Below are 21,071 nucleotides of genomic sequence, written 5' to 3'. Positions count from 1 at the left end.
AACCCCAAAGAATTCCTCTTAACACATGGCTATAATGTTCCCCCACTGCTCCTGCTCGTGATCAGAGATGCACATATTGTCAGTCACCAAGGGACATGCTCAACTGGTTGAGGACCAGCGACTGACAAGTAACTCTGTGTTATCGAACAGAATATTTGCTGTAGCCCATCTTTTTATATCAAGACAAAACATGTAAATGATAACACTTCCAATCTGCTAAGATCAGAAGCCATGAGAGCCATTGTCTGGTACTGCATGAGGGCATTGTTGTTGTTGTTGTTAATAATAATATAATAATAATAATAATAACAATAATAATAATAATAATGATAATAATAATAATAATAATAATAATAATAATAATAATAATAATAATAATAATAATAATATAATTAGGCACGGAAGTATCGTCAGCTGAGCATGTCTGAGATGGGCGCAGGATGACGAAACGATTCTGCATGCACTCTTCCAGTGCCCGAACATTGCTAACTTGAAGATTTATGTCGAACACCTGCTGTCGCGTGTGGAACAGATCCAGCTGTCAACTGAATCCATCGTGAAGATCACCCGCTGCCTTACTTTAACCGGGAAGGAAAGGCTGTTTTTATATGCCCGGTGGCCATGGCGAAAGAGATTGTATGGTGGACGAGATTGAAGGGGCTGAAGACAAACACTTTTCCCTTTGGCCAATCCCTGATGAATTTCTTCAAGTTTCACTTGAAAAGGAAAATAACGGTAGAGAGGGAAGTGTTGTCTTCTAACCAGTTTGCTGAAAGGTGGATGGAAGTGGCGAGAATGGTGCGAATAAACGGGCCTGCCCTAAGCATACGCCTGTAGTTGGAAAAAAGGAAAGAAAACCAAGACACCTGCCCCCAAATCAGGGTACCCATGGTTTTTTTTATGGGGTTTTTCCTTGAGTAGCCCTCGAGGTCTCCTCCATATTGAGGATTACATATTATTGATTTCTCTTTTTCTTTTTTTAAATTTTGTTAGTTTTGTTTACATGCAAAACTCTCACAACACACACATTCTTTGTTTTGTCCTGTGCTGTCCATGATGTTTTTCTTACTGTAAACCCTTGTGGTTAATAAAAAAAATCAGTATTTCGTCCGTCGCTACGTTCTGAGTTCAAATTCCGCCGAGATCGACTTTGCCTTTCATCCTTTCGGGGTCGATTAAATAAGTACCAGTTACACACTGGGGTCGATATAATCAACTTAATCCGTTTGTCTGTCCTTGTTTGTCCCCTCTGTGTGTAGCCCCTTGTAGGCAGTAAAGAAATAGGTATTTCGTCCGTCGTTACGTTCTGAGTTCAAATTCCACCGAGGTCGACTTTGCCTTTCATGCTTTCGGGGTTGATAAATCAATTATCAGTCAAGTACTGGGACCGACGTGGTCGACTATCTTGCTCCCCCAAATTTCAGGCCTTGTGCCTATAGTAGAAAGGATTATTATTATTATTAATGGTATTAATAATAATCATCATAATATTGAATTACTCGAATTTAAATAACATCGATAAATAAAACCATAAAAAATTTAAACAAAAAACATTGACACTTTTTCTAGATGTAGGAAATAATTGAGAAGGATTTAGTGGTTTGGCGGAGAAAATGATTTTAACAAGACAATCATTAACTGACGGGAATGAAGAAAAATAACCTGATTGATGTACTTCTCCTCTAGTTCACTGGATGTGACTAGAATTCTCATTAGTATTCTTAGAACTTAGATATAAAAATCAAGATCAGTCCAGACTTGTAAAAAAGCTGTAGAAGTAACTTGAGAAGATTGGGTTTTCTTGTTTCTTTTTTTCTTTTTTTTTTTTTTCCTTTCTTAAATGTCATTCTTAGGAGCGGAGAGGGTAACCGTAGCTTTGTTCAGGCTTTAAAACAACTGATGGATAAGAATAACTGTACGAGGCTAATGTATTTCATTTTAAGGCTGGAGTTTAGAAGTTCGCTTTGCAAGCTGACGTTTGATTTCATTACGCGGTATTTGGGTAAGCGTCTGTTACTACAGCTTCGAATTGACCAATGTTTTTTGAACGAAATTTGGCAAAAGAAAACTGAAAAGTCCCCTTCCATTCTTGATGTTTCAAAATGATTCGTTTCCCCAACGGCTCTGTGCGAGTACTGTAGAGTGGTATAGCAAGTTACTAGTTAATAGTACCAGGCAGCGCTGCCAGTAACTGTACGTTCGTACAAAACTGTACTTTTGGCCAAAATTTCAATGTGCTGTACGTTCAGGCGAATTTGCTGTACGTTTTAGTGATCTTGCCATTGGTTTTTAACATTCAGGTTTTGACGCATTGATTGATTGATTTTTCACATATGCGTGTTTGTGAGCTTAATAAAAATAAAAGTACGTCCGGTCTGCTTTCGCAAACGCGTATGTATGCACGCACGCGTTGACTGAGGTCAAGGGCGTCTATAATTTTGGGTGAACGTATATGCGTCCTGTTTATCCCGCCATAGCTGTCATAACACAAGAAGTTTTCTCACAGACTGAAGGTACGTGATTGTTTTTTTAAAAGTTTGATAAATTAGACTCAATTTTACAGTGCTTATTTATACAATCCCGCCGCATCAGTCTGAACACAAACATAGATGTATTAACCCGTATTTTAAACGGTTTGTAATGTCTTTAATAATTTGATTAATTCAAATACATCTTACAGAACTATAACTAGAGCAAGATATGAGTGATAGAACTTTGAAAACAGAACATTCCTCAGATAATGAACGTGAAGCACCAGATAAGAGGAAGTCTAGATGGGCATCGTATGAAAGGGAACTTCTGCAAAAATTGTTGTGCTATGAAAAATTTTCTAGTTGGTTGGAGCGAGGCAAGAACAATACAGCTAAAGGCAAATGCATATTATGCAAGTATGAAATTGCCGGTAGTTTGAGCCAAATTTTACATGAGCAGGCAGAAAAATGCCGCAAGAATGCAAATGAAGCAAATAAAGCAAAAAAGTTGACCAATTATTTCAAGGCCTCATCGTTTTTTTCAGATTCCAAGAAAGTAGCAGCTGCTGAATTAAAATAGTGTGCATTTGTTGCTGAGCATAATCTCCCAATTTCTATTTTGGACCACTTACCTGGCCTTGTTGCAAAATCGCCAGGATGCAAAGTGTGCCTGAACGAATGACACACATCTTTTTTAAAGCCATTGGCCCCCTAGAAACAGCTTCAACGCCTTATTTAAATAAAAAACCTTCATTCATCAAAATTCTCACTTGTTATTGATGAAACAACTGATGTTTCAACACTAAAACAACTTGTCCTGGTTTCCAGATATAATGACGTTGAAATTCAAAAGACAGTCGATGATTTTCTTACACTTATAGAAATACAGGATTGCAGTGCTACGGGTATATAAAACTGTCTTTTATCATTTTTAAACGAACACGCTATTCCTCTGGAAAATTTGATAGGTTTCACCTGTGATAATACAAATGTTACGATGGGAAGCAAAGGAGGCGTTCAGCACTTGTTGAAGCAGAACAGGCCAGATCTTTTTGTGCAAGCCTCTGTTTGTCATTCTTTACATTTATGTTCATCAAACGCGTGCAATGTATAACCGAATTCTATCGAAGAATTGACAAGAAGTATTTATGCATACTTTAGTCACAGTCTTAAGCGTATCAATGAATTCAAAGATCTGCAGAAAATAGCTTCAATTGATCCTCACAAAATCCTGCATGCAAGTTGCACTAGATTATATTTAATTATGTCCCTTTATTTTGTTGGGGTTGTCTTTGTCTCTTATGAATGAATTACTAAGTAACTGTACAAAACTGTATTATTTACCGTCGATACTACGACCGTAGTGTATGCATGGTAAAAACAATGCAAGTGAATAATCATTTGGGTAAACAGTAGATACAATAAGAGACTTAATATATTAGCCGCTTTAACATCAACACTTGGCCATTGAGTATTTTGGACGGAATCCGCTATGTTGCAAGTATTCAGGCTAGAACCTGGAAGAAAATTTTTCTATCCTAGAAAACCTTAAGCAAAGTTATGAGTGTTGTCTTTCATAATCTAATTTGGGACATCGTTTCCAAAAGAGAAATGGGTGCCACTAGAACGCTGATCAGACTGTAGGCGCAGTTACCTCTCCTGACGGCAGCTGTCTAAATAGCCCGCCACTAGGTGGAACAGCATGTAACTTTGAGGTTCCGGGACTTGATCCTCTCTCTTGTCACCGCGACCAGCAGCGTGCGAGGACGTGATTTCTTTAGCTCTTGCATGAGGCACGCAACGGTTAATAGTCTTTAAGCAGCTATAACATAGGATACACGGAAGCTGAACATGGCCTTTCACTTGTAAATATCTTTTGTGATTTATTCAACTTGTGCATATATGTGACCTGGAGTAAAAGCATTTAAAAGCTACAGCTTGGTTCTGTGAATATTCATTTACAGTGTTCTTCCTTCGAATGACATCTTCTATTCCAGCTTTCTGAACGGAGTCGTTATTAGATGGTTTCACCACGTGAGACCGCAACCATCTAAAATGGTGACCCCGCGTGTCAATATTTTCATAATGAAATATTCATATAAATTGCTAACCCTCCATGTTCGTACACATTCTAAGCTTGGTGACCCATATTGGACGAATTTCTGAATCCGTGGATACATGCATTCTTTTTTTCTCCTGTTCGACTTTGTCTACGCAGCTAAACCGCCATATTGTCTTCTCTTCCAAAATTTTTGGCACCATTTTAAAGCGGGAACTGCTCATCACTTTTTCCTCGTGTTGCAACTGAAATTACAACGTTGTTCTTCCAAGACACAGCTTTCCAGGAGAATTTTTCTTCTTTTCACATAAAAGAAGTTATATTTAACGGCCAGTGTTATTCGGAATTCATACGGATAACAATTGTATAATATTCTTCCTTCGAATGGCATCTTCTATTCCAGCTTTCTGAACGGAGTCGTTATTAGATGGTTTCATCAGGTGAGACCACAATCATCTAAAATACAATAAAGTTTGAACCCTGGTTACAGTAGTTGTAACAAACTCATTAGCTGTTTGATAATTTTGTTGTATTCCCCATGAATTTGGTCATTCCTTAGCTTTTTAGGAACTAAGCTTTGATTTGAATTAGTAAAACAGGTGTAACAAAAGTTGTGGTTCTTTAGTCCGGGCTCACCAAATGTAACAGGTTAAATTACAATTAAATTGTTCAAACTCTGTCAGACAGAGTAATAATCAACATGAAAACGAAAAATATTGCTTACACAATTTATTTGCACGCCATTCGCAACCTCTTCAATGACATGCGCTCTCCCTCTCTTCTCCAGGTCAGATTCAGGTCTGAATACAACTGATTGATTGATTAATCGAATGATTAATCAAACAATAGATTAGATTATTGGTTAAATAGCTAACCAATTAACTAATGATAATAAAGAAGTGTAATTGAACTAGTGTGTGTGTTTATTATTTGTATAATGATCCTCCCGAGACAAGGCTTTAGTAGTAGTTGGCAGTTCAGTAGTACAATCAGAATGACAAGAATGATGCTCGCGCACCCATAGATGTATGTCTCTTAGTGAAAACTGCTTGCTAGAAAGCGAAAGAGGCACAACGTGTTGAAGCGTAGGAAAATTGACCACTAATGTTCTCTCATAGTTCCTATTTATACCTATGGGTAAAACAGAATGTATGTTCGAGACCAAAAGGAATATATATGTCTTATCTATTATAACCTCCAAATGACCGTAGGGTTCTAACTCAAACAAAGGAACCAAGATAAGTTTAACAGGCGGCCTCATCTATTTCCAAGTACTAACGCTGAAACAAAAAAAATCTCGTAGGAAAATCTAAATTAAGACTTCGATTCTTGACTAAGAGTCCAAGAAACAGTCTCTTACATAGAGTTCATATATTTAACTCATATGACAGTAAAGACTAACTAGAAGTAATATGCAGCGAAGTAAGAGAGAAAGAGAGAGGGGGGGAGAAAGAGAGAGAAACACAGTCCTCAATATTAATTTCATTTTCGTCCGACAAGTAAAGTGAAGCAACTGTGGACATGTTTCGGTGTTATTCTAGTTTCGTCAGTGAAGCATCGACTCATCGTGCTTACCGAAGTAATGATGAATGCATTACTAAAGAGATACACAAAATTGTACATTTGTTCTCGATACTATGGCCGCTGTATATACATGCTGAGAGCAATGCAAGTGAGAGTCTTGATCCTCTTCAACCGACCTATATATATCTTGTAATAATAGCAGTGGTAGCAGCAGCGCTGATCGGGCGGTGTGTGAGCGTAAGCCAGTCGCTTCGGTATTTGCTATTGAGAAAGGCTAAGGAGCCAGAAACACGTCAAGTAGTCCGGTAGAGGGCGACACTGATCAATAAGTATGATAGATAGATGACAATTTTAATAAATACTGCCTCAGTTGCGTCTACTTTAGATATACATATATATGTATATGCCCATGTGTGTGTTTGTATGTGAGTGAGCGAGTACGTGTGTTTGTGTGTGTGTGTGTGTGTATTTTCGTAAATCCTTCTGATTTGATCATTTTTCTCCCTTCCAGTTGAGCCAGTCATTTGAGCTTGTAGGCGCAGTTACATCCCTTGACGGCGCGGCTGTTTAAAATAGCTCTCCACTAGATGGCGCAAGCAGCGCTAAGGTTCGGTCACGAAGCCCTCCCACTTACTCTTTCGCATCGAGATGCCTGAGCGTAAAGACATGACCTAGCTTGCTCTCGTATACACGCAGACAGCTAGCAGACATGAGATAGTACACAGAAAATGAACACGGCTCTTCACTTATGAACTCTTTCCATTATCATTCAACTTGTATATATTTGAGACCGAGAGTAAAGGTATTTAAAGTTACAGCCTTGTTCTATGAATTCATTGTACTATATTTTTTTATCGAATGACTTATTACAGCCGTCTGAACAGAGTTATCATTAGATTGGCACCATCCAAAAGCTGATGCTTCTCTGATTACGTTTCAAGATATCTTTTATTCGTTTCTCCAGTGGCTTTGCATCTGTACTGTAGAGTGATATAGTAAACCACTATTCAGCCCTGAATAAAACTCATTTATTTACATCCCTTTATTTTATCAGGATTTACATTTTTTGCGTTGTCTTTTATCCTTTTGGAGTAAAAAGTAAAATAAAATAAGAGAGTACGAGTCAAGAGCTTATAATATTTCGTTTTGGTATTTTGTTTGCGAGATTCTTAATGTGAGCCTGTGTGTTGAAACAGATTTTGTTGTATCTCGGGAGGGATGTTATGCCTACAATAAACACACGTACTGGCTCGATTTCACTTCTTTATTATTACTAACCAATTGGTTAGCTATCTAACCAACTAACTAATTGATTGTTTGATTAATTAATCATTCGGTTAACCAATCAATCAGTTGTGTTTGCCAATGTTCTTTCTTGGCCATTCACGACCTCTTCAAAGACATGCACTCTCTCTCTCTCTCTCTCTCTCTCTGTACTCCAGTTTCAGGTCTGAAAACAACTAGTTGATTGATTAAGCGAATGATTAATCAAATAGTAGATTAGATTGTCGGTTAAATAGCTAACCAATTAACTAATGATAATTAAAGAAGCGTAATTGAACCAGTGCGTGTGTTTATTATTAGCACAATGACCCTCCCGAGATACAACAAACACAGGAACACAGATTTTATGGGAATAATGTGATCGATTAAATCGAGTCAAGTATTTGATTAGAACTATTTTTTGTCGAGCTCATAAGGTTGAAAGTAAAACGTGGTGAGATTTCCAGTACGGAGGTGAAATATTGTAAATAATTACGGTAAAACAATTTGTTTGTGGTACTTGATACTTGTAATAATGGATTTATGATTAGTCATAAAAAAAACCCACAGAATGATATAAATATAGCAGAGGTAATCACTGAGAAAGTGAGCCTGTGTGCAGCAGATTGAAGTACTAGAAATAGTAGCAAATATATTCTTCAGGTTACCACCTAGAGTCTTATAGAAAAACGCATTGGATAATATAGTCTTTGATATATATACACACGTGACAGCCACGGCCGTAACATCTTTGATGGTAGAGCTACTCGACCGTACCATCTTTAAAAATAAAGATATACTAGATTACGGGAAGGTCACGACTGAAGTATCCTTAATGGCTGAGAGTCTTTTCGCTCGGCCCTGACCTAAAATTTAACAAGAAGAGTAGCAACATGTGAGAAAACAGGGTCGATTTAATGTTACAACAAAGTATATGATTTTTTTTTTTTTTAGAGTTTATCTTCTCACTTATGTTACTACTGTTCTGCAAGTTAATTTTAGATCAGGACCGAGCGAAGATACTCTCAGCCATCAAAGATGCTTCAGTCGTGACCATCCCGTAATGTAGTATATCTTGGACTACGTTGCTTAGCGTGCCCCTTTAACTTTTTTTTTTAAAGATGGTACAGTTTGATTTAAAGGAAATTTGGTGGTATTTCTAGTAGTTCGAGCGATCACGTTGATCAGACATGGGTAGCCTTTTTCAAGAGGAGGGTCACAAGAAACATGACTCATCATCTGGTGGATCCCACTACTAAAAAATTTCAAGTTAATTTTTCGTTAGGCTTGCCATTCAGAAAGTCCCGCGGACCGTACTTCACCCACGTCGACTCCTCACAGGATGTGTCATATAAATCAGAAGTTACTTACGCGTCACCTATATCTCCTTGCTTTATAATAACATCATTTGCACGTGACCTTTGAAAGTGGCAGTTTTTTATCAAGTCTTTCAGGATTTCTAAACAAAAATAAAACAAGATGAAACATTAGGTTTATAATTAGATTAATTGTTTTCTCAAATTATTGACAACTAATACAAGTAAAAATAAAAAAAATAAAGCAGGAATTAGACGTTCTGCCAAAACATTCATTATCTCAGGGTCTCACATCTATGCAATTAGGTTTAAAATACGTTGGATGTAAAGTAAGTAGACATAAATGGATCTCAGTCGCCTTCGACGATGGATGTTCAGTTGTTCGATCAATTGATGTGCCTGTTCATTGAGTTAGTGTGTGAATGGCTGAATATTCCACAGACACGTGTTCCTTTGACTGAATTTTCTGGCAGAAACAGCGTGACATAGCGTGTAACAAGGCGGACATTTGAAGTACAAACCATTGTAGCAAGTGGGAGAAGGTTTGCTTTATGTAAATGAACATAATTTATTGCTATATCAATACAGAAAATGTTCATGCGATACAAGAAAAGGAATATTCGGATGAAACAACATGCATGACAAGTGCGGAAAGAAAGAAATTCAATATTCGGGCTAATTTTTGTACATCAATAAATATTCTTGTTGCAGTAGTGTGTTTTCTACTCCCATCCTGGGCTTCTTTCAGTTTTCGTCTACCAAATTGAATATGAAGAGGTGAACACCACCAAAGATCGGAATCACCCTCAAGTTTTCACCCTCAAATGAGCTGTATTTGTAGGCTCTGTTTACGAAAGGTTTTAGTCATACCACCAGACCATTATGTGAACAGCCGTTGATTGGACCGAACAAAATTTGCGCACATGATCGACTTGTAATTTCTACTTGGCAAAACGTGGGGTCGAATCCAACTGTTACATCTACACCCTTTGAAGTATAATCCATCTGACTGGCCTCCATATGGTTTCCGTCTACCAAATCTCACTCACAAGGCTAAGCTCGACCCATGGCGATCTTAAATGACACTTTTCCAAAATGCTACGCGCTGGCATTGAACACAAAACCATGTGGTTAGGAAGCGAAATTCATAGTCTTTTACTTATATTATCAAAAAAGGCGATAAGCTGGCAGGACAAGCAAGCCAGACAAAATATTTAGTGGCATTTCGTCTGTTTCTACGTTCTGATTTTAAATTCCGCTGAGGTCGACTTTGGTTTTTAATCCTTTCGGAGTCGATGAAATGAGTTCCAGTTGAGCACTGGAGCCGATGTAATCAACTAGTCCCCCCCTCCGCTAAAAAATTTCAGGCTTTGTGTCTGTGGTAGAAAGGATTATTTTTGCATCTAAAGACTCTTTATGTTTTGAGTTCAAATGCCATCGAAGTCAACCTTTCTTTTCATACTTTCAGGGTGGATAAAATAAAATACCAGGAAAGTAATGGGGTCGATGTAATCGACTTACCTACACCTTTCAAAATTGCTGGTGTCAAAATTAGAAACAATTGTTGTATCTAAAGAAGACCTCGTGATTGGGAAAAGTATTCCTTAACATTCTTCATGGCACACCCATTAAAGCTGAATATATAAATTCAAGAAAAAGAACTTCGATAAAACACAAAGGAAACCTCCACGATTTCAACCATTCTGGCTCTATGGCGCACTTCGTATTGAAAGTAAAAACAGTCGTAATTTGTATGGAAAGTAAAAAAAAAAAAACGTTTTAAAGCTTAAAATTTTGAAGAACAATATGAAATGCACAACTATTAATATCTTTTATCTTTTACTTGTTTCAGTCATTAGACTGCAGCTAGGCTGAGGAACCACCTTGAAGAATTTTCAGTCGAATGGATCGACCCCAGTAAAAGCCTGGTACTTATTCTATCGGTATATTTTGCCGAACCGCTATGCTAGTTATCAAGTGGTGTAGGGATGGTGCACACACACACTCACACACACACACACACACAGATATATGACGGGCTTCTTTCAGTTTTCGTCTACCAAATTCACTCACAAGGCCTTGGGCGGCCCGTGGCTATAGTGGAAGACACTTGCCCAAAGTGTCATGCAATGGAACTGAACCCGGAACCGTGTGGTTGGAAAGCAAACTTCTTACCACACAACCACGCCTATGAAAACCTTAACTAATATATTTACAAATCCGTGCGCCTTCTCTAGTCAAACGATATGTCTTAACGATATTTATACTCCAGCTAACATATTTATCATTTCACGCACGAATGTAGCCGATAGCACGTTTCACTTGGAATTGACGTCAGCTAACAGATAAGCACATGTAATCATTTTTTTGTCCTTTGTTAGCAAGTTTGTGTCTAATTGCTCAGTGACTAAATCTGAGATTTTGTGAGTTTCTATGGATACCTCGAACCGAAAAGAAGTTAAAATGACCTTCCATTATTCGGTACACCGGTCCTGGTTAGGGGGTTACAAGTAGTTTGCAGATATGTTCACTATTCCATTTTAAACAGTCAAGATCTTGATCTATACCTTGGTCTCAGTTATGAAGGCTAAAGCCGGGACCAAGATGCCGCGCAATGGGACTGATCCTGAAGCCACGTAGTTGCGAAGAGAGCTTCTGAATTACTCAGCCATACCTGTTCCCGTGTAATAAACCTCATCAATTAATCATTGTTGGATGATTTGCTAATTAATGATTTATGTATTTTCTATGCAGCATTTTAAAGATTTATTGAGGTGGTCCATTTTTTATTTTTATTTTTAACACAAATATACTGTTTGTCTGTAGAATGATTTATGAACCTTACAAAATATCGAGAAATATTTTCATAATAACATTGATAAAATATTTAATTAAAATTTTTCGTATATTATTGGTGCAGGTGTAGTTGTGAGTGTAAGAAGCTTGCTTCCTAGCCATGTGGTCTTGGTTTCAGTTCTTCGTCAAGTGTCATCTACTATAACCTCAAGCCGACCAAAGTCTTGTGAGTGGATTTGTTTGACAGAAACTGAAAGAAGCTCGTCGTATGCATGTGTGTGCGTATGTATGTATGTATGTATGTATGTATGTATGTATGTATGTATGTATGTATGTATGTATGTGTTTGTGTGTGCATGCATACATGCATGTATATGTGTATGTATGTATTTACGTTTATATCTATATGTGTGTGTTTGTGTTTGTATTGGGTTTGCTTCCCACCACCGCTTGACAGTCGATGAGGGTTTGTTAACGTCTACGTAACTTAGCGATTCGGCAAAAGAACCCAGTAGAATAAGCACCATACGTTGAAAAAATAATAAGTACTGGGGTTCATTTATTCGATCAAAACCCTTGAAGGTAGTGTCCTGGCATGGCCGCAGTCCAGTGACTGACACAAGTAAAAAAAATAAAAGATAAAAAATATCAAACTACGAATCTTAAAACACAAGAAATAGGATTATGGTAATATTAAGAATTTTTAATATGTTGGTTTCAACTTTTGGCACGAGGCCAGCAATTTCGAGGGAGCTGGGTAACTCAATTACATCGACCCTAATATTCAACTGATACTTATTTTATCGACCCAATAATTTTAAATATATATATATATTAAAATCCAGGTTAATATCAATATCACCAAAAAATATTTTAAAATTAGAAATATTAAATTTCTAAATATCTCAGAGATATGTACGGTGGTGTGGCGATAGAATGGTTGTATACTGTCAATTTAACGTGACAGTAGGGGATTACACCACCGCTGTTTAGCCCTAGGAAGCATCGACGCCTCCTGATGGCTTCGACACATTTTTTCCTGTGTCCGTAAATATATAAGGACACAGGAAAAAATGTGTCGAAGCCATCAGGAGGCGTCGATGCTTTCTAGGGCTAAACAGCGGTGGTGTAATCCCCTACTGTCACGTTAAATTGACAGTATACAACCATTCTATTTTAAAATTCTTTTTAAATACATTAAAAACAAAATTAAAACATAAATATTTCTGTTGGTATTGACATTGATCTGGATAGATGTGTTGGCAGGGTGGTTATAAAAATGAATGGGTGTGTCGTTTAGGAAAAATTTATTGCTAATGCATTATATGTATCTTTTGTTTGATTACATCTATTTTTAGCACGTTTACGCAGGTTTCAATATCTCAACACACGTACTTGAACACGTCATTCTGATCTCATTCATGGTACTCAAAACTTCATTCATATGGTAATATGACAACATGTATATACATACATATGAACGCTTGTGTATTTGTATGTGTGTGCGTACGTGCGTGTGTGATAGACAAACAGACAGACAGACAGACAGACAGACAGACAGACAGACAGACAGACAGATAGATAGATAGATAGATAGATAGATAGATAGATAGATAGATAAAGAAGATTGGTAGGATCAGATCTTTTTATGTTTGTTTCCTTTTACACAAAAAATTTTCTGAAGCAGCACTCCAACTAATTTTATCTACGAACCGTGTGTGCGTGCGTGTGTGTGTGTGTGTGTGTGTGTGTGGTGTGCACGCGCGCGCGCGCGTGAAGGTACATAGCTTAGTGGTTAGGTTATGGCATTCACGTTTGCGAGATCGTGGATTCAATTCTCAGACCGGGCGTTGCGTTGTGTTCTTGAGTAAAACACTTCGTTTCACGTAACTCTGCGATCTCTTCGTCATCTGACTTGTGGCACGTCACGCACCTGTACAGGTAATGTCGATTTGGTGGAGGGAGTTAGCTTATATACAGCATAAACATTTGATCACTATAAACAAATCATTTGTGAGGTTGTTCAGCAAGAAATTGCGGAACCTTCGTATATCTTCTAACGATGTGAGGGTCGTTGGACGACACATTAGATCCATTCGGAGATGAAACCCCAGTTGGTGAGTCCGGGAATTGTAGGGAGTGTGGAGTTATCCCTTAATTACCATTACTCCCAGTTCTGTTCTGACCTAAAACATTAGTACCTGTCATGGACCCATCTGTATGTTAAATAGATTTCCCAAGGGTGGAAGAGGTTCACATTATTTCTGACAAAATCGTGGGGGAAAGCAGCTCTTCTTGGAGAAAATACTCTGACATTAAAAAATTGCAATCGAAATAGAGCTAGTCATTTTGCAACGCTTGTCACTGGAACATACTACGAAGAACAAACGAGTGCCACACACACACACAAACGTTCATATGTATATATTCATGTTATCATATAACCATATGAATGAAGTTTGGAGTGCCATGAGATCAGAATGACAAGCATTTGTTACTTAAATTCAATGACGTACAGATGTCTCACTGTCGTGTCATTTCTTGATCCGTTTCGCATTTTATTAAGTTCTATGGCGTTGGATGCGTGGTGAAAAGTCATATCCCCGTACATGCAAAGATGAAAGTAAATCAAAACAATCAGGCTGACTATGAGACAGTATCATCTTACAAGATGAGGCAATCGTTATGTATGTATGAAGGTAGGTAGGTAGGTAGATAGCCCAGCAGTCCACTCTCCGTATGTATGTGACCTCATCTATCTATCTATCTATCTATCTATCTATCTATCTATCTATCTATCTATCTATCTGTCTGTCTGTCTACACACGCGCGCGCACACACGAGCACACTCATACGCACACACATATTGGCTTCAAATTTTGGCACAAGGCCAGCAATTTCGGGGAGGGAGTGAAGTCGATTACATCGACCCCAGTACTCAACCGCTACTTATTTTATTGACTTCGAAAGGATGAAAGGCAAAGCCGACCGCGGCGGAATTTGAAATCAGAACATATAGACGGACGAAATGCCGCTAAGCATTTCGCCCGGCGTGCTAACGATTCCGTCGGCTCGCCGCCTTTGGCTTCATATATATTGGCAGGGAGTCAACGGCCATCCAGTTGAAACAATTTGGGGATGAGGGACCGCTTGCTTTCGTCACAGCAACCTTTCAATAACTCAAGACGGAACGACTCACTGCAGTAGTGATAAAAGAACTCGGCCATTACACAAATGACATAGCAGCACCCTGCATAACACAAGTACCGGATTACTCATAAATCAAACACCATAGAACTAATTACAGATTCATCTGGAGCTGCCACCCGGAAAATGAACCCAAGTAATCAAGGACAAGTATTGCAATTCGCATTCGGCACGAAGCTTCTAGATAAATTCTCTCAATGAATCAATGGCATACTTGAAGATGTGTAGTAGGTAGATTACAATATTGAAGGAGTACACTCCACGTAAGGTTAAGCGCGCTTTATGGACGTGAAACCCAGGCTAACCCTAGCCATAACTATTTCTATCTATCTATCTATCGATCGATCTATATGTGTGTGTGTGTGTGTGTGTGTGTGCATGTGTGTGCACGCGCGTATTCTGTGCGTGTAAACGAAAAGTATATACATACATATAAATGTATAAACATATACACGCGTACTCACACACACACATAGCTAGGCAGATACGTGCGTGTGTTTGTGTGTGCGCACATGTGTGTGTATTTAATAGCATACCCTTATATAAAATGCCGACTCTTTTACTAATGATAGAAAATGGGGTATCAAAACTATAGGAGAAACCATTGATAGATGTCAACAATCGAGTAAATATCTGCACCTACACAGAAGCATATAGACATACAGAAGCACTTAAAAAATCTGATACAGTAGTAACGTATCGGTAAAAGTGTTAGCATCTACACAAGGCGCGCGCACATGAAACATCTATTTTCGTAGGCTTGCATGAATCAAACGGAATTGTACAGCTGGATGCCCTTCCTGTTGCAAAGCCGTACTTATTTCCAAGAAAGGTAATATTTCCCCATGCCCAGATATGCTTGCATGAAAGAATGGAAACAAAGGGCAAGGACACAGCTTACATGACAGTGACACCTGCTTGCCACAATCACGCGATGTCAAAGAAAGGATACAGTAAAATACACACGCGCACGCGTATATATATTTGTATATAAAACTTACTTGGAAAAGGATGCGTGGCGTTCGATCACATAATAATATAAATGATATATAAATATATGCATATATACATACATATATGTAATACCTACATCTAAATTATATATACATACATATATGGGTACAGGACATTAAAAAAATACGTTGAACACCATGAGAAACGAAAATACAAAAACAAAAACATGGAAACGAACTTTTTTCAAACAACGAAGAAACAGAGTACAAGACATATGACATAAAGAATATTCCCCTTCTTCAGTTGTCCCTGTTTTGTCTACTCCGCGTCCCGAAGGTAAGGACAAGACGCGACTTCGTTGAAACAATCCTTCCTGCAAAGCAAATTAAATAAAATTTGGGATTTTTTGCGGAGAGTAAAAGTGATAACAAGAACAGGACAGTAAGAACAAAACAAGACAGTAAAAACAATAAAAGTAAAAACAGTAAAAGACAGAACAAAGAGAATAACTCAGTAAAAACAAACGATGAGGGTTGTTAAGCCAAGACGATGGAAAAATTATTCTGAACGCTTAAGGAGACAGCTTATGAGAGAGACAGGATAAGCGGTCTGGTCTTCGTGAAGATAGCAGTTGGAAACTTAACTGATATAAACAAGGAATTGAAATAGTAAAAAGTCTAGAGACAAACGATTGGACGGAACCATATGTCCCAAGAAAACCTAGGATAAACCTTAAAGACCACAAAAAATAACTTCGACAGCGACCCTAAAGTCAAACTAATATGTCCATCGAAATCGGACATCGGACGTATAAGCAAAAACATCATAGATAAAATAATGCCCAAACTCAAAATTAAGATTGGGCTTTCCTTATGGTCGGACACTCAGGAAGTAATAGCATGGTTTTAAAAAATAGAAAAAACAAAAAACTCCAAATTTATACAAGTAGATACAGATAACTACCACTCTACAATTAACCCTTTAATACTCAATAAAGCACTCATATTTGCAATGAAAAGCTCTAGCTTATCTAAGCCAGATGTAGACATAGTGTTGACGTCACGAGAAACCGTTATTAATTACGACAGCAAACTATGGACGAGATCAGATAGAACGAATTCTTTCGATACACCAATGAGTTGGAGCGACTCAGCTCAGGTCACGGATATCGCAGGAATTTATATCGTATTCATTACCACAAATTTATATCGTATTTATTACCACAAATAGCGGGGGTTCTATACAGAGACGATGCTCTTTTCGTAATAGATAGCTGTACCAAAGTAGAAATAGAGAGACAAAGAAAAAAACTGCACACATTATTTAAAAATTTCAGCCTATCTATAACCATAGACAGTAATTACCGTAAGGTAAATTTCCTAGATGCTAATTTTAACTTAGAAACAGGGATGTACGAACCATACAACAAACTGAACGAGAGTCTTAGATACATAAAGGTAAAGTCCAGTCATCTCCCATCCATAACCAAAAGAATAGTTAGGAACTTAGTCCCCAGAATATCACACCTATCAGCCAACGAGACAATATTCAACATTCATTCACCTTACTACAATGAAGCACTAGCTAGGGTAGGGTATAAGGAAAAAATCAAGTTCACACCAAGCGAAGCCCTAAATAATACTAACACCCACACACCTAAAATAGAAAACACACATGGAAGACAACAACAAACACATAATAGACACCCAAGACACAATGGAAAGATAGGAAAAAATAAACAGAACCCGAAAGAATAACAATAATTGCAAAAGCGACGCACAAAATGCCAACAACACACAAAATAGGTTAAAGGAACCAAACAAAATATACAAAAAATCCGAGGTCCTATGGTATAATCCAATTTTCGGATTGCAAATATCATCGAAGATAGGTAAACAATTCCTTGCAGCGGTTTTTTTTTTCCCACGGGCGCATGTAGGTATTTCATTTATTTCCATTCGTATTTTCTACTGAAGAGGAAAAAGTCTATTATGAGATTAATTCCGAAATTGATTCAATATAGAAATAACGAACTTTTTAAAAAAATCTGTTGGCTAGCTTTCCTCGATTTCAGCACAACGTATTTCTGTAGTGGGTATAATAATATGTGGAAATTAACGATTTAAAAATCTGTTATCAGCATATTGGCATAGAAATAATTTTCTTTTTCCCTTGTTTATAAGTTTCTCTCACTCTTTCCTGATTCTGTTGTACCTGTATTTCAAAGGGCCAGCCTTGTCACACTTTGTGTCACGCTGAATCTCTCAGCTACTTGCACTTTAATTTCATATATATATATATCTATCTATATATATATATATATCTATCTATATATATATATATATAGTCTACCTACATTCGAGGGAGTCCTGAAAAGTTCCTGGCTCTGGGTAAAAGAAAATACAAGAGGATCAGTTAATTATGATTTTATTCAACATATTCTCAGATTCACACTTATTGCAGCGGCCTTTCGATTTTTCTAAGCCCTGTAAAAGAACTCAGAACGTTTGGCCTCCAACCAGGCCTGTCGAAACATCTTTAAAGCCAGGAACTCTTCAGCACCCCCTCGTAAGTGTACTACTCCAAGACTGACTTTGTTTCCTCGTAACTTTCAGAATAATTGATATTTTTTTTATGAAATCTTTTACAAATACGCTACAAATGGTGTAAATTCTGATTATATCGAAATTTGTTCTAACAGGTTTTTTCTGGAAAATTAACAGAAGTCAAATTGGATCTAGTCTTTCTCATTCGCAAAATGAGACCCCACACACACACACACCTTAATTTTGCTCAGATTGCCTTCAATTTTGGTGTAACGATGCAACTCTGAATTTTGATTACGATCAACTAATTATTTTATCTCGTAAATTAAAGAACCTGATGTTATTTGGAATTAAATTTGGGAAATTTGGGTAATTTTAGCCAATAAACAGACAACCTGGCATTAGCAGCTTGTTCCATGACAACTGTTGTCTGTGCCACTGTTGTCTATATTGATTTTTCACACTTTGTATTTTTACCTATTTTTCATTTCATATATTTTCGGGATTCATTGACTCAGATAGGTGAATTTATGATTTCACTAGGTTAATTCTATTCATAAAAATTTAAATTAGGAGTATTTCTTAAACCGTTAAGCTTCACATTTCAACAGCTTAACTGAAACCTAGCATACGTAACAGGAACTGAGAGGGATATCGTAGAACAGAGAAACTGTGGTTAATATAGATAATTTGAAATTATTTTTGAATTCTGCATGTAAAATCATATAGGATACAGGTATTCTTTTCCCTGGGACAAATTCTTGGTTGACCAGTGTTATTCTTATCGCAGTTTACAAATCCAAGGATGGAAACATTACTCAATTTTGGAGTTTTGGAGACAGATGCCTCTTTTCACACACGCGCGCGCGCACTTATATATTAATGATGTACATAAATACATGGCAGTACACATAAAGTAAACACAGGCAGACAGATATACTGATATAACAAATTTTAAAAAAGGATAAAAACGTACAATCAGTGAAGAGACAAAAAAAACAGTAAGATGATACATGCTGATTTTATTAGGTATTTCTGTTTATTTAGAAACCTTCAATGAAATTAGGTATTTCTGTTTATTTAGAAACCTATAATGAACAGGTCAGATGCCAAACTAAAAACAATTCACAGAGTACAACCTTAAAGTTGACACCGATCCGCAGTTTTTTCGATTTTTAAACCTCTGTAACTTTTTTCTCCAATTTTTTCTCCACAACATGATACCTTTGTAGCGTTGGTGGAATGCATCCGCACTCTCTGAGATATGCAGTACAAATAATGTTGTAGCAGATAACAGTTAACTTTTAGCCGCTATTTGGACCCTGTTGTGTCCACTGCTCTGATTGGTTGGCATTGGCGCAGTTTGTCTCTTGACTTATTTCGCGCCAATGTGTAAACCAACCAATCAGGACCTTCCAATAAGATTATGTGACACAGTCTTTTGGGTTTTCTTCTGGAGCCTACCCTTAGCTTTAAAAGGCCCCAATTTCATTCGCTACACCTTCAAATCAATGACTGGAAGGCTACATTATCATAGCCGATTTTGAGATTTTTTACTTCCTTTTAAAAAATGTATATTTTGTGAATGTAAAAAAACTAGATCCGTCAACTTTGTTTTCTTATAACTTTCAGAAAAATGGTTACTTTTTGATAAAAATTTCTATAATTACCTTTCAGATTGTGTAGATTACGATTATATCGGACTTTAATATATATGAAAAATAGAAAAATGGCGGCTCGCACACATACTTATAGACATACTTCAGAATTTTTTTCAAAAGCAATTTCAAGTTTCGTTTCGTAGATGCAGATATGATGCATGTCTGCATGTATGTGTGCGTGCCCGTCAGTTTTCTATTTTTCATATAAAATTCCGAATATAAACCATTTCAAGCATAGTTGTAGAAAATTTCATTAGAAAATATCCATTTATTCTTAAAGTTATGAGGAAACAAAGACGTGGTGACACACATTTATGTTGGTACGCCATATATATATATATATATAAAAAATTTATAAATGTTATGTGAACGACAATATTTCGAAAAGAGTTTAATTATTAATTTCATGTGTATTTATGTGGGTGTGTGTTTGAAACGATAGATATAATTTACGATAAAAAATTTGCAGTTTCATTTTAATTAAAATACCAGATAAAGAAAACTAAAATCCCTCACCACAGTTCACATTCGTTTAGCGTCTCCGACTGTTGTTTTTGTTTCCTTCTACCAGTGTGACCGAAGTGTGAAACAAAATGCATTTTAATATATGTAAGATATATATATTGGGTTGGGCAAACTGTTCGTTTGCTTTTTTTCCCGTTGCGCATGTATACTCGTTAGATATCTGACCTCGCTTGCTTCTGTTCCAGCTTGCGACGAGACATGTGTTTTGTCTGCTTGAGATCTCAATCTTTTTGACATGATTCAATTCTATACTGTTTTTCTCCCCATCGTTTTCTCTCTCATCCTTTCTCTAATTCCCTTTTTTCTCCCCTTCACCGTTTACTATCTGTCTCTCTCACTCCCCCTCTTTCTCCTGTTCTCTCTCTCGTTGCTCACACGTGACTATTGTCCATCTTTCTTTTCCTCATGTAATCATCTTTTTGTTTCAGGACTATCCAAGGACTGGACGTATCCTATCTCTCTCTTCTATCTTTTCTCTTGTCAAAGAAAATATTTCTCCAGCGTTCGCTATTTCACTCTCGTTCTGGTCTAACGACCCTCCATCTTTATTTTCGTTCGGTTTCCTTGTGTTTCTACACTGTCTTGTTTTTGTGCCCAACTTTGACCCTCCATAAATCCCAAATTTTATTTGGTACCTATGAGTCTTCGAAGACTCATATTGTTGTTCAATGCTCGAAATGAGGAGTAGGTAGACAGCCGACAAGTGATGAAGGGTCGTTCTTTATGTTATTTGTCCTGTTTTCCATTTG

At 37.2% G+C, this 21,071-nt stretch overlaps 1 protein-coding gene across 2 annotated transcripts in view; it reads right to left on the bottom strand.

Moving 5' to 3' along the window:
- Positions 1–21,071, bottom strand: part of LOC115209750 (cAMP-dependent protein kinase regulatory subunit) — a 57,143-nt gene that overhangs the window by 32,677 nt on the left and 3,395 nt on the right. For both annotated transcript variants that reach the window (XM_036501303.1, XM_029778260.2), the window contains exon 2: positions 8,689–8,776. In XM_036501303.1, the coding sequence (XP_036357196.1) occupies positions 8,689–8,776 (88 nt within the window). The remainder of the gene's footprint in view (positions 1–8,688; positions 8,777–21,071) is intronic.

Source organism: Octopus sinensis, linkage group LG3, assembly GCF_006345805.1.
Source record: "Octopus sinensis linkage group LG3, ASM634580v1, whole genome shotgun sequence".
In the NCBI taxonomy this organism is placed as follows: domain Eukaryota; kingdom Metazoa; phylum Mollusca; class Cephalopoda; order Octopoda; family Octopodidae; genus Octopus; species Octopus sinensis.
Note: the sequence above shows the minus strand (reverse complement) of the source record. Positions and strands in the feature narration are given on the sequence as shown.